At 38.4% G+C, this 17605-nt stretch overlaps 1 protein-coding gene across 1 annotated transcript in view; it reads right to left on the reverse strand.

Annotated features, from left to right (window-relative positions):
* Positions 1-17605, reverse strand: part of LOC122810395 (dipeptidase 2-like) — a 501875-nt gene that overhangs the window by 185946 nt on the left and 298324 nt on the right. Inside the window, exon 6 of the mRNA XM_044081997.1 lies at positions 6735-6804. Within this exon, the coding sequence (XP_043937932.1) occupies positions 6735-6804 (70 nt within the window). The remainder of the gene's footprint in view (positions 1-6734; positions 6805-17605) is intronic.

Below are 17605 nucleotides of genomic sequence, written 5' to 3' on the forward strand. Positions count from 1 at the left end.
AACCTGGGAGGAAACTCCCAGATATGCTCAGAATTAGTTCAAAATGATGTGAAAATTACTGAACCTACAGACATTGCCAACATACTGGCTGACAGGTTCAGTGCAAACTTTTCCCCCCTCCCCCCCAAAAGGAGAGATATCTATACCAGAGGATTGTAGCCCCCCAAACATCTCTAACGCCCAGGTGAGAACTGCTCTCTCCAAGGCGAAAAACACAGCATCCATGGGACCGGATGGTGTCCCCGGCTGTGTGCTCCATGAACTCAATGAGGAATTAAACCCACAGTTAGGACAGCTGTTTAATCTTAGCCTCACCTCAGGATACGTACCCAAGGAGTGGCACACGGCAACTGTGGTCCCACTTCACAAAGGCGGTGCCTCCACCGACCCTGGAAATTAACGTCCCATCAGCTTGACAAGCCTGATCTGCAAAGCCATGGAGAGGATCATAATGGAACTCATAAATAAAGACATAGGAAACTTGCAGACTTTGGATCCAACCCAGTTTGGCTTTGTCAAAGGCAGATCATGCCTTTTAAACTTGGTTGACTTTTTCGAAACAGTCACCAAGGCCATTGATGAGGGAAAGGCAGTCCATACAGCCTACCTCGACCTGGCAAAGGCTTTCAACACAATACCCCTCTCAGGTATCATTGAAAAACTCATCAGCTTAAATGTAAACCCATACATCACAAGATGGGTTGCAAACTGGCTAAGTGACAGAACCCACAGGGTCAGAGTTGCTGGCGCCATGTCAGACTCAAAGCCTGTCACAAGTGGTGTCCCACAGGGCTTAGTCCTGGGCCCACTCTTGTTCGGCATCTACTTTTCTGAAGTACAAGCAAACACAGGAGGGTTATGGCTGACAAAGTTTGCAGATGACTGCAAACTGGGCGCCATAGTCGAAAACACATCTGACACAGATATCCTTCAGAAGGGTCTCACAGAAACGGATAACTGGTGCCAGAGCCATGGCCTAAAGTTAAACGCCAAGAAATGCATAGTCATACCCTTCGGGAAAAACAAGGTTACCCCTAGCTACCATATAGGTGGCAATCCACTGAGCACAGAAGAAGTTATCAGGGATCTGGGGACCCAGATTGACAGTAACCTTTCGTTTGACACTCACATTGCTAAAGTAGTTAGGAAGACCTTCTACATTGCCCACCTGATCATGAAGGGATTTACATCTAGATCAAGGGAGGTCATCGTCCCCCTGTACTCATCATTCATCAGACCAATGATTGAGTACAATGCCCCATTTGGAATGTATCTGACCCGACACCTGCAGCAGCTGGAAAGGCCCCAAAAGTTCCTCACCAAAAGGACAAAGGGTCTCAAAAATATGTCTTATGCTGCCCGACTGAAAGAACTCCAGCTCTACTCAGTCGCTTACCGCTTGCTCAGAGGTGACCTGTGCCTGACATACAAGGCCATGTCAAACCCAGATCTGATGAACATGCTTCATCTCAAAAAATCTAGATCCCTTAGAACTACAAGGGCGGGAGACTTAAACCTTGACACGGTTATTAATAGGACGTGCTGGAGGGACAGATTCATCACCCAGAGACTCCCTATGCTGTGGAAAATCCCGGTACATGTGAGGCAGAGCACCTCGCTGGCCTTGTTCAAGAGAAATCTTGACCAATGGATGGGAGATCGCAGATATACCCCAGGGATTACCTCAGTGTCACTGCTTGACAGAGGCACAGCAAAATAATGGGCATAGTTTTCTTCAAACTAAAGGGGTGGTGAAAGCCACAAAACTCTGGGCTAGGCTTATAAATGCCCTTGGGTAGATAGCCTAGTATGAACCTATGAACCTATAAGATGGTTCCAGCTCTTTCCTATGGTGTTTGTGAAGAGTGAGTCCCCAGCTTTGTTGTTGGATTTAATGGAAGAGATTTGAGGTTTATTTGCTGAGCATAGAGTTGCAAGATATTTGTAAGGGGAAATGAGATTAGTGAGGATTGGGGTATTCTTAGGGTAGTAGAGGATCTTTTGGGTGATAATTTGTTGAAAAAGTAATTGGTTCTGTAGTTCTAGCCATTCCAGCTGTTTGAGGTTGCGACAATGATGAGTTCTAAATGGGGTACCTGTGGCAAATCTGGCTATGTTATTATAACTGGTGGAGAGTTTGGTAAGGTTGGTTTTAGAGAGATTAGTATAGATAGCAGAGGCATAGAACAGGGTGGAGATTAGGTGGGTTTGGGCTATAGTGATTCTGGCTGCAGGGGTAAGGAAGGATTTGATTCTGTATAAGGTCCCTAGTTTTTGTTTACAGTCTTTATAGTGGAATTAATATGGTCATTGTAGCTAAGGTTGTTGTCTATTGTAACACCTAGAAGACGGGTTGTAGTTTCAGGGGAAATGATAGTTCCATTGTTAGAGGTTAATGTGAAGTGCAGTTGAGTTGTCTTGTGAGGAGGAGAAAAGAGCAATAGTTTTGTTTTTTTGGGGTTGAGAAGAAGGCAGTGTTTCGTGAACCAGTTCTCAACACTGTTAAATACTGTTTGGGTGAGGCATTGGAGAGAGGTTATGGACTTAGCTGAGCAAATTAAGGTGGAGTCATCTGCATACTGTATGCAGGTGGCTTGAGAAATACTAGTATGTAGATCATTAATAAACAAAGAAAATAGAAGTGGTCCTAAAATAGAACCTTGTGGTACCCCAATGTTTACAGGGAGGGATGAAGAAATATTATTATTCCAGAGAACTGCTTGTTGTCTATTTTCTAAATAGGATTTAAACCATTGTAATGCTTGTGGGTCTAGTGATTGGGCTTTTGGAATGTCAATAAGTATGGGATGGTTCACCATATCAAAAGCTTTAGACAGATCAATAAAGAGAGCAGAGGAAAAGGTGTTATTGCTACGATTTTTGTTTATAGAATCAGAGAAGGATAGCAGGGCAGTTGTTGTGCTATGGTAAGGCCTAAAACCATGCTGGCAATCTGCAAGTAGATTATTTTGTAGTAGGTGGTCAAGCAGTTGCCTGTGTATACATTTCTCCATTATTTAAGCCAATGGAGAGAGTAAGGCAATAGGCCGATAGTTGGAGAGCTCAGTTGATGAGCCACCTTTGTGTAAAGGAATTATATGGGAGATCTTCCAAAGAGAAGGGATTTTGCTTTCTGAAATTGTTCTATTTATAAGTATGGAGATGGGGTAGGCTATGGCTTTAGCTGCAATTTGCAGGTATTCAGCTGGAAGACAGTGTGCAGAAGGGGTGCATGGTTTGAGCTTTTGAAGGAGGCTACAAATGAGGGATGTAGGTACAGGATATATATGGAAGGTGGGTGAAAGGATATTAGGTGTTTTTAATGGGAGAGTGGAGGTGGATGGTAATGTGTTAGCTAGGGATAGAATGGCTTCAGTAAAATAATTGTTAAAGGCATCAGGAATCTGGTTAGAGTTATTGTGGTTGAAACCTGTAGGGTCAGGAGTTTTAGAGTGTCCTGGTTGAAGAAGTTTGTTAATGCCAGACCAGAATTTTTGAGGATGTTGTTGGTGGGTTTGTTGTAGGTGGAGGTAATAGTCTTATTTGTCTTTGAGAATGTCCTTCTTGGTGGCATTTCTTAACTGTTTAAAGTATAGGTGATCTGTTGGATTTCTGGAGGTTCTCCACTTGGCCCATATTTTATTTCTGAGAAGGATCTTTTGCCTAGTTGCCTTTGTGAGCCAGGGGGCAGTTTTGGTTCTTATGCGGGAAGAACAATAGGGGGCATGGTAGTCTAGTATTTGGATAAATCTAGTATTAAAGTAGATTACTGCTTCATCAAGTTCAGGATGAAGCATAGGTGACCAATCACATGCTTTGAGTTCGCTTTGGAAGCTCTCTGCGTTAAAGTATTTTTTGGAGAGGGATGTTTTAAAGATATTTGTGTTGAGGCTATAAGTTTTTTGTTTGATTATATAAGTTAGCATGTGGTCACTGATATCATCTGGGAGTGTCCCTGGTTTATAAGAATTACAATGACTGTTAAGAAGGATCCAGTCTAGTATGGTTTCTTTGTTGTTTGGTTTATGGATTCTAGTGGGAGTGGTCATTATTTGTGTGAATCCATGGAAATTTATATGGCTGGCAGGATTGGGAGAATTACAGGTTGTCCAGTCTATGCTAAAGTCACCTAAGACAATGGTTTATTGAGGTAGGTGGGAAGAGAGGTAGCTAAGTATGTTTTCAAGAGTATTGATGTTATTTCCAGGGGGAGATAAGTGCAAATTAGATAGATAGATTTGGAGTTATTGATTTGTAGTTTTGCAGTGAGGGTTTCTGAGTTGGGAACTGAGGGAAGAAGCAAATTGAACGGTGAAAGTTGGAGTTCCGATTTATACAAAATAGCTACTCCGCCACCCTTTTTGGTTTTGAGGTCACATCTCAGGATGTTATATCCTGGGGGGGGGGTGATTTCCTGGTCAAGAGTAGAGGGCTTTAGCCATGTTTCTGAAATACAGAAAATATCAAATGAATGTATGTCTAAGAGTGCATGTAGGTGGGAAATTTTATTGTTAATGCTACGGATGTTAAGGTGAGCTATCAGGAGGGAGTTAGATGGTCTATGTGGTATACAGATATTTGAAGTAGGTAGGTTGAGAGGCTTTTTGGTAGTATCAGTATTGGGGCCTGGGTTAGGATGAATGTCACCATCTAGTAGTAGGTGTGGTTGAGGATAGTGTATAAACTTTTGGATTTTGTCGTAATAATTTGTTTTTTTTTATAAGGATGTAAGAAATATGGGTAGATCTATGGTACTTAGGAAGTACACAGATGGATGTGGAGGTTATATTAATATGGTTGAGAGAGTTATTGAGAGAGATTGAAAGAGTTCCCTAGAGGGGGTGGAGATGTTCTTGAAGGGAAAAAATGTTCAAAGGAGGTTAAGGTATTGTTGGAGAAGCAAGAATTGTAGTTAAGAGTAGTATATATGGGTAGAATGATTTATGTGTTGGGTCCATTTGGAGGTATAGATAAGTTGTTAGAGAAAGAAGGGTAGAGGAGTGAAGTAGGGAAGGGAAAAGGAGGGAGAAGGAGAAAGAGTAGTGTGGGGTAGAGTAGGTTGAAGGATTAGAGTACTGTGAAATGAGGTAAGATGGATTTAATAGATGAGCTGAAATTGTCAGTAGTATAGGGCAAGCTTAGAAAGAGGTTAGGGTTTGTCTTAAGTTAAGGTAATTAACTAATTAAGGCGTGAATGAGGTAGGGGATGGAGTGTTGAGTAAAAAAGTTATTTATTGGTAGGGGAAGGTAAGGGGTGTGGCTACAGAAGTATAAGGTTAGAACCACTGGGGGTGAGTGGGAATTGGGGGTAGGGTAGGGGAGCAGAGTGAGCCCGAAGGGCGAACGGAGCGGGTAGAACAAGAAAGCGATTAAAGGTAGCAGAGAACAATCAGAGAGCTGCTGTCTGCTGAGTGCTGCAGGTATGAAGAGTAGGTAAGGGGGAGAGGAGAAGCAGGGAAGGGAATGGAAGTAGAAGTGCAGTAGCAGTGAGAAGTAGAAGTAAAATATGAGGAGGACAAGGATAGCCAAAAGAGGAAGCAATGTCTACTTTAGAGTGCTCGGGACAACACTGTATCTAGGTGTAATAAAGGGAGAAAGAAGAAGAATGTATAAGTGATGTCCTAGTTTAGGGCGCCATCTAGTGGGCAAAGAGGGATACTACAGCAAAGGTGAGCAAGTAGATATAGGGGATAATAGGATTTGCGAAGGATCCTGGAGGTAGGAAGGTGCAGGAGCCTAGACAAAATGAGGGCACAAAGTAACTAGAAGCGAGAGATAAATCAAGGAGAGGGAAAGAGTAAGAATAGGAAGTGGTGTGGAAGGGAGTAAGGCTGCTAGGTGGTTTGGCTAGGTCGTATAGTTACATACAAACAGTAGGGATAAGCATGTGTTCAGTTTTACTGCTAATTAATAAAAACACGTACTTTCTTGCCTCCTGGAGTACAGGGTTACTAAGTAGGATGGCAAGTTCTTGTCTACAGATGAGTTAGGAAAATTTGTTTGTACTGTAGAAAGCTAATATGTATGTACTGTAGAAAGTTAATATGGGTTCTGTTGTGCTGCTAAAACTTTATCCAGGCAACTGTTGTAGGACCAACCCCAAATCTGCTTAATTTCTGCATTAATCTTTTGAATGATACTGTGTGAGACCTTTGCTATAATCTAAGCATGTCATGTTTATGAGTGCATCCTGGTCTATAATACACATGAGTTTTGCAGTTAATACAGATGCCTTTATGGCTTGCACTTTTAACACTTTCATAGTTTTAATTGTTTTTAATTGATTTTGTTTTAATTAATTAACTGATGCTTGTTATTCTATTACTGGACAGGATATGCTGTTACATAAACTGAGTTGTTTGTTCTCTTTTTTTTGAGATCTGATGAAGCGCGAGTTATTCACGTGAAAGCGCTTATCCTGTTGTCTTACTTTTTTATTTGTGAATAAAACTGGATTGTAGAGCCCTGGTGGTCCTACCTTGTTGTTTCTGCTTAATACAGACAACGTTTATGTAGACTTAAAAAAGATGATCTTGGAAAATAGAAAACAAGAATATGAAGTCAGGTGCAACAATAATAATTTGTATTACCTTAAAGAAATGCAACAGATACAAAGAAAAGAATGAAATGAAAGAGAAACATCACATAACACCTTCAAGACAGTGAAGAAAGCAATCCTGAAAATATGAAATGAAAACTTAAGCAATAAAAAGGAAAAGAGAAAACAATCTTACCTCTCCAAATCTTGTAAGGCTGACATTTCGCTGGTAAGTCTTACTGTACTTGTCAGATGACGTTTCTGCCCTTTATAGGAGTAAAAAAACTGTCAGAGCTAAAATGCTTCATTTTCTACAGTGCTTTACATGAATACAGAATTTATCATTTTTTGTATCCAAGCTAAAATGCACAGCCTCAAAAGAAACGTATCTTTTCGACTATGAAATGACCTCATGTACCATATGTAAAACATTCTGCTGACTTTCAGAGTAAATGATAAAGACACTAACCTGACATTCAGGGATAAACCTATCGACAGCTGTCAGTGTTGATGTGTTGCCTGCAAAGTGGTAAATGTAGCCTTATAAATTTAGCAGTTCCTACTAAGCAGTCCCAGTGTCGTGTATTGCAAATTCACCTTGCATGTGGGGTAAATTAGAATGCACCCTTCCCCAGACACATGAACTCACTAATGACACTACAGTGCAAAGTGGGGAAGGGGGCTGCAGTTCAGATACACAATCTTACTCTGCTCTGCCTGCATTGCAAGTAGTCCATGTAGCGTTTGAAAATGCAATGGCATTTTGAAATGCACAACAGAAGTAGTTTTGTTCAATTTCATAGCTAGCTGCACTGGAATAGTAAGAAAGAAATGCACTAAGCAATATAAAATGTGTACGGAATGCAAAGTAGCAAAGTGAATACAGAAGCATACAAAAATCAAAAATACAACTCCATCAAATAAGTAAAGCCCTATGCATCACACTCCAATTAAATAATCTGGACTTAAAGACCTACTTTATATCAAAAATAGAATTCACAATAGTATGCCAAATTGTTTCTGTCACGTAGTCCATGTTGTACAAACTATAAATCAAGTTCATTCCTTCAGCAATGAGTTCAATCTTCCATTATAATCCAAACAGTGCTTACCTGAAAGTGCCTTTGGTAAATGGGGGGACCATAAGAAAGCTCCCAATATAAACAAAACACCCTCCTTAAACTAAAATAACAAAGAAAAGAACTGCTGTAGAGGTTTTAAGGTCCCTCACATTCCACTTGTAAACACACCTCTTGTTCCTGTGCTTTAAATGACTGACTGTTCTCCCCCCTCAACATTGCTAATACACATCTTGGTAAAGTCATGCTATCTCTGCTCTAAATGTATCCAGTGAAGTCACCTCTGTAGCTTCTGAATTTAAGAATCCATTAAAACATCCCAAGGAGAGATAACAAGCATCTATTTCAAACATCTTCTTCTTCAGTCAGTAGGGATGCAAGCCCAAGTCAACCCACCTCACCTTTTTGTCAGTATCCTCCTGCATAGGACAACAGAATTTGGTTTGACAGTCAGGTCCAACATTAGTTTTATTTGCTTCACAAGTTTCTACCTTTCCAAATATACATGAATGGGAATCTCATAAAATCATGAATCTGTATAGCACACACTCCATTGTAAGTACATAATATAGACTGGACAATAAAAATGAATGACTGGATGCAACATTTTAAATACCTAGTGCTGAAGGCTTAATATGGAAAACGTCTCCAAAATGGGTTAAGTTAAGGCCATGGTAACATTCTGGAATATATTTGCAAGATTATGATCACCATAATGCGTGATACTAGGCAAACATTTGAGACACATAACTAACCCATCACAGTCAACAAAACCTGCTTTTATTTACCCGCCAAGTGCTTATCCATTACAAAAACAACATACTGAGCCCTCTCCAAACACTTACAGCAATGAATAATGCAAAAACATGCACCAAAACCCAGCAGTAGTGCGAAATTAGGGCTAAAAGTTTTGCTGTACTCAAAAGTTGTAGTGAGCAATAACCAGCTCAAAGCAGTAATCCAAAACACACGATTTATTAGGAATGAACCAGACGTACACACAGTAGGCTTCACGTTTCGTCAAAAACTTCATCAGAATAATGAATAGTCATCTGCTGTTCCAAAGTTATCTAATAGTTCTGTGGATGCTGGTAATATGAATTCCACCTTTTGTATCTCCCTCTGGCTCCCCCTCTGTTCCATGTGTGCTGGTTCTGATTCTGTTGGTGTAAATTCTGCTTGTTGTTCCCCAAATGGTTCCTGTTCTGGTTCCTGAGCCTCTCTGATCTCCTGGGAGGAGCTGCATCTCAGATGAAGTTTTTGATACATTTAGAGCAGAGATTTTGGTGCATGTTTTTGCATTATTAGTTACGTTTGCACCTTCCATCTTCCTGTTACCACTTACAGCAATGACAAATCCCTCACATCAACACAATCTACTGATCTTTAGCTAAAAACCTAGGTCCAGCACAAATCCTGACACCTACCAGACCAAAACGTACCACACAATTTTGTCTCTCTTTCTATGCTGTGAATGCAAAATTCTTCACTTCATCATATATGTCAGAATTAGTCCTGCCCCAAAAGCTGACAGCCCAGTCAAGTTATTTTATACAATACTCACAGAATCTTCCATTTCTCCTCCAGTAGCATCCTAGAGATCAAACTTCAATATTATGCAAATAGCAACATTGATCCTACAGCACTTCCATAACTGCTACGCTTCACTGATATGTTTCCAAACTAATTTTATTCACTAACACTCCACTGATACCCAATACTGTCATATCTCCTGCATCTGAAATGAGGCAGAATCCTTCAAAAGATTTTATAATTTCGATCTAAATGGCAGGACTTCATTACTGACACTATAGCAAAGGTAAACTACGTTGCATCTCTTCAAGACATCTTCACATACTGTTATGAAAATGGGTATCTTTGCAGGGTAATCAATACTTTCATATACCACACTCAATTTTCTGATTAAAAAAACATATTTCTGTCTCTAGGTGTCTCCCAAACATACCTCTCAACCATACCAAATTCCCCGATATTTATTGGTTTTGAGAGCTAAATAATGGGGTGCCATGAATTCATGAGTGGCCCCTTTAATTCCCGATTTTTCTTTATAAGATACTTCAGAGTAAAGAAAATCTACTACACATCTCTGACTTCAATTTCAAGCCACATTCGCCAGCCTTCCACAGTCACTGGAAAACCTTAAGTGTGCTGTTACATTTTGCTGGAAAGGAGCCATTAAATAAGTGTGTCCTTTAAGCTGGAAGTGTGTGTATACATTTAAGCTGAAACTGTGTTGGAAACAGGCTGTTCAGTACTTTTTACATGGGGCCGAGTAACTTCAGCTGTTCTTCTTTAAAAACAAATGTTTTTCTTCTGGTCAATGATATGCATTGAATTCAAGTCAGTGTGCTGAGCCTGTTACATTTTAAGCAGAAAGGGGACGTTAAGCTGAAACTGCTGTACTGGGAAAGGGGCCATTAAACTGAAACTGCTGTTTAAGTGTGCTGTTACATTTTAGCTCAAAGAGGCATTAAGCTGAAACTGCTGTACTGGGAAAGGGGCCGTTAAACTGAAATTGCTGCTTAAGTGTGCTGTTACATTTTAGCTTAAAGGGGCCATTAAGCTGAAACTGCTGTGCTGGGAAAGGGGTGCTGTTAAGCTGAAACTGGTGTGTGTGTGTGTGTGTGTGTGTGTGTGTGTGTGTGTGTGTGTGTGTGTGTGTGTGTGTGTGTGTGTGTGTGTGTGTGTGTGTAACAGTCAATTTATTCCTAAAGGGCAACAGGCACTTTATTTGTAGATGAAACAATGAAGTATAAAGTTGTTTGCGAGCAGCAACCTCTTCATTAGTTACATATCTCTTTAATATTGAATTATTTAGATGACTTTTACTCCTGCAGAGATTGTGCATATTTACTGATACTGATGGATTGTAGAAGTTTGAGTAGACTTTTGTGATGGAAATGTTCTGAACTGGGCAGTTTTGTCATTATTGGTTCATGCATTTTGCTGCATTGCTTACTGGAAAAAATGCTCAAAACAATAAATTTAAAATGCACTCTAACAAGCATGCTGTATTATATAAGGAATATAATCTAGTACAGTCAGGAAGGTGTATCAAAGAACATGTGTGTGTTTCATATGCAAGGGGCCTATGATTTGAAAAAAGGCCAAAGGCAATCTTTACCTGCGACTGGTCAGATGCATTTTCTTTAGATGTGGGTTTCAATGCTGTCTCAATGAATGTGAGTTTCAAGGGCAGAGAAGTTTTAATGCCAAGTATATTTTCATTGTGAGACTGTACTACTTTGTTTAGCAGATGTCTATCAGTGTTTGTGTTATAAAATGTAAAATAAAATCCAAATAATCATTGTAGAAGTAAAGCAGTATGCACATTACAGTGTTTATGGTAAACGGGGCGAAATAGCAAAGTAATGGGACATTGGAATGGCTGTAGGCCGGGGGATTCTGGTGCCATATTTTGGTTGTCTGTTCTTCAGTTTGCATTTCAAAAAGTTAGTATCCCACAATTCCATTGTAGTGAGCGGGGTTGCATAATTATGTATGCAAATGTTATGTTAATCAGCATACCAATTTGTACCTATTTTTCATCAGGCTTTGTCCAGATTTTTGATATTTCCAGGTTGAGAGGTATGCTCCCAAAACATATCACCCAGATGCCCTCCAAGAAATGTCTGCTCATCACTGATATTCCTCAGATAAACTGTTATTTCAGCCTTTGGAACTGCACAACCTTAGTGCAAAGGTAAATACATTAATTCCCTTTTGTCCAGTTTGGTGTGACCGTTGATGTAGTATATATATATATATATATATATATATAGTTTCACTTCAATATCCTGAAATATCACAATCCTGAATTTCAGAAAACTTCATAATCTGGAAGCCCAAATTCCTGAAAACTCAAAATCCTGAATCCCAAAAGATTGAAAACACACAGGATACATATACTGACTACACAGAACACAAACCAGATTACATTCCACCAAATATAAGCAAGGGGGCAAGCCCCCCTACAACCCCCATGTAGGGGGCTCTGCCTCCACACCCCCTGCTATTTAAATATATCAACTCCAAGATTGCACTTCACTACACTATCATGAGTTATGTTGTAGTATAGCAAGTTAAAAGGGAATATTACTAAGGTTACAACAGGCAGTCATGAACACATGTGATGGTATCTTTGCCATTTTATTCTGTGGAGTGCAATTTTGGAGTTTATATATTTAATTAGCAGGGGGTGTGGGGGTTCAGGCCCCCTCATGGGAGGGGGTGCAGGGGCGCGTGCCCCCTGCCCATACTTGGTGAAAAGTGCTATCCTTTGTCTTGTATGTGTTTCTCTGTGTCCTTCTACTGGTATATTGTCATTCTTTGTGTCCTGTATACTTTCAGTATTTTGTGATTCAGGATTTTGGGTTCCAGATTATGAAGTTCAGGATTGTGATATTTCAGGATTCTGAAGTGAAACTATATATATATATATATATATATATATATATATATATATATATATATATGTGTGTGTGTGTGTGTGTGTATGTATATATATATATATATATATATATATATATATATATATATATATATATCCAGATTATAATAACATAAAATCAGTTTCACTATATTAATCAAGAGGAATGTTCAATGTATAATATACAATATAATAATTCAGAGCAGAACAGAATGATTTGTGGACAAAAATAGAGATACAGTTATATGATATGCATTGTAACAAAAAGCTGAACAATAGTCATCGAGAGAGATTTCATCTAGCTAAGTAAAAGATTAGCTTGTGTTGCATTTATCAATCCACTCAATCCACCAGCACAATATAGTGTTGCAAAAAATGGCATTTATTAGTGAAGAGAGGTTTAGATAAAATGAACCTCAGATGCTACTACATCTACAAATCCATTCCTTATGGAAATGTAAGTTAGAAGGGATATGGATTTGCATATTTCTTTGTGATTCTTATATTAGATGGGAGCTTATTCCAAAATTTACATGGAGAGATAAAGAAGATGGAGTCTCCATATCTATTCCGTGTTAATGGGATATTAATTAAATAACGAGTAATCTGTCCTGGTGTTCATGTTGGAATTCCTTAGGTAATAGAAGCAGCTAAGGCATTGCAACTGGCTTTGTAAAGTACTTTTTGTGCCTGGCATAGTGGTGTCAAAGTGAGGAGGTGATCAAATTCTAACCAGCCAAGGTCTTGAATTGAAAAGCCATAATAGTTGAGACTTATGGAGTGCAGTAAAGTGAACAATTTTATTATAAAACTGTTCCAGTTTATGGGTGTATTTAAGCTGATCTAAATACAGAAGGCATACAAAAGAGATGGAAGGAAGAAAGATCTGGCAATAGTGATTCTCTTTTATGTTAAGGAATAATTGTATTCTTTATAATTTGCTTAGCCTAAAGTGATATTCCTGATGACTGATTTCTGCATTTAGGAGTAAAAATGTATCTGGTTGTCAAAAGTTAATCCAGAAGCACAAATAGAGCTAGATAAAAGAGGCAGTTGCCCTACGCACAAGATATTAAGTGGAATGATTGTCCAGTGGTAATGGTACAGTAATGTCGTACCAGCATTCAGAAATTAATGTCAATTCTGTTTTTGCAGTCATGGCTGAAGCACTGAAGGACTTTGCGTGTGGTAACGTACGTGAAGCAAGTCACTTGTTACATTTGCAGGTTTTCATCCTCAACTTTGACAAGAGCCCTTTTTTTGCTCCTTAACTTAGGAACAGAGTGAAAAAAACAGATCCTGGAACCTCACACAGTGCCAGATAACCTAGCTACAGTTCTAAATTAATCTGGATACTATAGATGAGTCAATTTCATCAATGGGTGAGGAGTCAGTTGAAGCAATATTAAGAGTTTTACTACTGTTATCATTAATGAAATCACAAGAGGAGTCTGAAGTTGTTAAGAGTGCTTACCAGCTAATATTTAGAAGAGAAAAACACAGGTTTTGTTCTGGAAATATGTAAACAAAAAACAGTGCTGTTTAACCAGGACTTCAGTAATGGAAGGAATTCTCAGGACGAAACTGAGATAATTTAGAAATTCTGTGGAAATAACAATAGTGGATTTACTTGCATATTGAACCAATCTGGCACTTCCAATTTTTACAGATATATTATTTACAAACATGGTAAAGAGAATTGGACCTAGTGTAGAACGTTGTGGGACTCTGGTGGTAACTGCACCCTGGGAAGATGTAGCTTCGTACCATTGTATAAACTGGGTGCTATCTTTATGATAACCAGTGACCCACTTAACTACACTCACTGATAGATCAATGTTTTCAAGCGATTGAGTTTATTGTGTGACACAGTATCAAAAGATTTAGGAAGGTAAGAAATATCGTACCTACAGATTTTCCAAAGTTAAGCTCACCACAGATGAATTCAGTGAGGTGCATATTACCAAATCCATTTGAGTGTGAAATATAGGATTATAACTTTGCAGGTAGCCAAGGATTTATGACTGCATTTTATAAGATTTTTACAGAGATGGAGTAGTTATTTAATGCTTTTATATAGAGGACTATGATCACTTCCAACAGTGCATAGTATATCCTTTCATGGTTGTTCTAGTTATTAATTAGAGACTAGGTAGCAATGGATGACGCTGTGATTTTTATAACTTTGGCCAATTGGATATAATGAGTAGGAGAGCTGGGTTTTACTTATTTTAACAGCTTATGAACCTCTGAAGTGCTTATCATCAGGAGGCAGGCTTGTAATATGATGATAGTTGGAGACATACCACTGGACTGTACCACATTCTTCATTTTAAATTCTTTGTCCCATGATATTTCAGGTTGAAAAGGTTTGACATATATTTATTGTTAAGAACTTCATAACAAATATCCTTGATAAGTAATATTGAATCATACAAATTCATGAAAAAAACTATTTTTAGTTATGTAGAAGCAGTTAATAACTGCTGTGAAATTTGTAGCTGACGTCACTAAGAAGCGTTCTGCATGTTGCCCATTTGTTCTACATTGTGTGATATTCCATATTTTTGATGTGAAAGTTTGACAGCTATGGTGAAACGTTACAGGACACAGTATGTAAGGACATTTGTTTTTGCATGGAGTCATTAAAATTTTAGAGCAACTTTCAGCAACTGAAATATCGTCTAATTGTGAAACATGTGAAGTGATATGATAGTCAGTAGGGAGGAGCACCTGGTCAATAGATTTTCAAAAATTCCCTGAGTTGTTTGTCTGTTGCAACTGAGTTGCAAAATAAGATTGTTTTTGCTTGCAATAAAGGCAAGTTTCATGAAGGTGTTAGTAATCATCGGAGATCTGAGTTCTGTGATGCAGATCCCAGAAGCAGTCTCTATTAAACATGAACTTTTTGGGTTTGCCTACATGAATGCAAGGAATTATTTTTTTGGCTCACCTTTCATCACAAATCAGGTGCCAAAATCAGTAAGCCAAAAAAATGAAAAAAACACATTTTTTTTTTGAAGGGGGGCCAAGGCTCCCTTCACCTCCTGATGTAGAGGTCACCTCTAGAAAAACATATATCAACTCCAAGATTGCACCAAAACAAAGAAAAGAAGAAACAACCCAAAAAGTACACCGTCAGCTCACACAATACAATACACTGTTGCAAAACTCACAATATGGAATTTCTTCATCCACTCAGTGAATGTAGCAGCACAAATATGTGGGTAAACCATTAACCAATAAGGACACAACTACGGCTGCTGCTTCCAGTGTAGAAAAACTTTACTAGTGCACAGAACACACAAGCGCTTTCACAAACTTGCTTCTTCAGGTGTAATAAAAGCACACTCTAAAACTCACACCTTTTAAATACCTTCTAAAGTCACATGAGATCTTCCAATTAACAGAATTAAAGAAAGACTGCACAGATAAAAAAATATATAAAAAACAACAAAATTATATTGAAATTAAAACAAAAACATTCATATTAAGTAAAATAAGACTTAAACAAAAAACTACCTCCTAAGAGGTCTGGATTTCAATTTGGGTCTGATAGGTACACATTCATTTAATCCACTCCCTGCATCAGCTGTCATTCTAACTATCCATGTGGATTCTAGTTCTACAGTTCTTAACCGTATATCACCCAATCTAACATTTCATATATCCTTCCTATTACCAAAAACGTAAAATGGTGGGTCAAATCTGTTTTTATTAACATGTTTAGCAAGGGCATTAATACTACTCATCTCGCTAATGCTATAAATGTGTTCCCTTATATGATCCTTAAAGGGCCTAAATGTTTTGCCAATATAAAATTTACTGCACTGTGTGCAGTGGGCAAGATATATTACATGTTCAGTTGCACAAGTAGCTGAAACATTGAAGCTATAGGTCTTCTTCTGATCAGGATGATAAAAGCTACCACCAGTGTCCAAATACTGGCAATAGTTACATCTACCACAAGGGACAGTGCCATTGCATTCGATTCACTGTGAGTCATCCCTAGGGTAGAACAGTCTCCTTTTTAAGGATTTACTATTTCTGAACATAAATTTGGTTCAGAATCAATGAGATTCGCTGCATCAGCATCTGTGGTAAGAATACTCCAATGCTTTCTTATTATTTTCATATACTTATCAACATCAGAAGTATAGCACAAAGGAACTTTACGTTTAGTGATAGACATATTTTTCTTTTTGTTCTTACTCATAACTCCATCCCTTGCAGAAAAATACGGTTGAGCATGAGTATACCTTTTTCCTACAACATCTGAAACATTAGGTAAAATCACCTGATCATCATAACCCCTATCCGGTAAATTGGTGATAGCTACGTCAACTTGATCAACAAAATCAACATCTCTAACACTGAGCCTAGAAGCCCTATAAATCTGAATATAGGTCTCAACGGTGGATTCATTTTGTCTTTGTGGAGCTTGGATAGGCCCTGTATAAGAGGTATGGTAGGCTTACTAATAAAAAAGTATGCAAATAAACCATCATCAATTAAATTCATTTCCAATAAACATTTTAGAAGAATTTGCACATCATACATGATAGCATTCATCTGTTCAACAGTAATTCTCTTGTAAAAAAATCATCATTCAGCATACTAGACATTTTTTCTACATACCATGACCGATCTAAAACTACTAGAGGGACACCTTTATCGGCTGGCCGTATAATAATATCAGAGTTTATTTCTAAGCTTCTTAAAGCCATCCTTTCTTCTCTACTCAAGTTGGGAGAACTCTTTCCATAGTATACCTTAGTTTGTTTAAAATTAAGATCATAAACATCCTGCACACATAATTTTTCAAAAGCAGTTATGAGAGAATTAATTTTCGGAACATATACACTAGGTTCCTAAAAACGGTGTCATTAGTAGATAAAGAGTCTTCATTACCTGCATTGTGATCATTACACATTAATTTCAACATTAAATTTCCAGAAAAGATTTTGATATCAAAAATCACATCTGTAAAATCGGATGCTACAGATGGTACAAAAGACAAGCCTTTACATAATACACTGAGTTAAAATTCAGTTAGTATAGTGCTTGAAAGATTATACACTTAACCCTTTTCATATTGGAAAAGGCTTTCTTTATTCTATTTTGCTGCGCTACAGTACCTTTCCATTTCCTTTTGTTGTTGTTTCTGCTCCGACTCTGTCCGCACAACCTTACAAACCCCAGGCTCTGTTCCTTTATCAGTAATGGAAAATGTAAAGGATACTGGCCTAAAGGGGCCTCCGGCACTGGAGAAATGTTCACAGCTGCATTCTCTATCTGGTTCTTATCAGGTTCATGGTGCACCAAAGCCGTGGTAGCAACCAGGTTCTTACATGCTCCAAGCTCTTTAACAGGAGCAGTTGAGTTCTGTTGTATTTTGCCAACCAAAACTTGTAAAACCTCACTTCCACTTGGTTCCCCTTTATCACTTACATTGATGTTGCTCGACGTCGGCTCAGTTGTCATAGAAACACTAGAAGCATTCTGCAGGGGAACTACTCTGGTAGAATTCACTACCAC

This window comes from Protopterus annectens, chromosome 8.part1, assembly GCF_019279795.1.
Source record: "Protopterus annectens isolate FY-2018-M chromosome 8.part1, PAN1.0, whole genome shotgun sequence".
Lineage (NCBI taxonomy): Eukaryota > Metazoa > Chordata > Ceratodontiformes > Protopteridae > Protopterus > Protopterus annectens.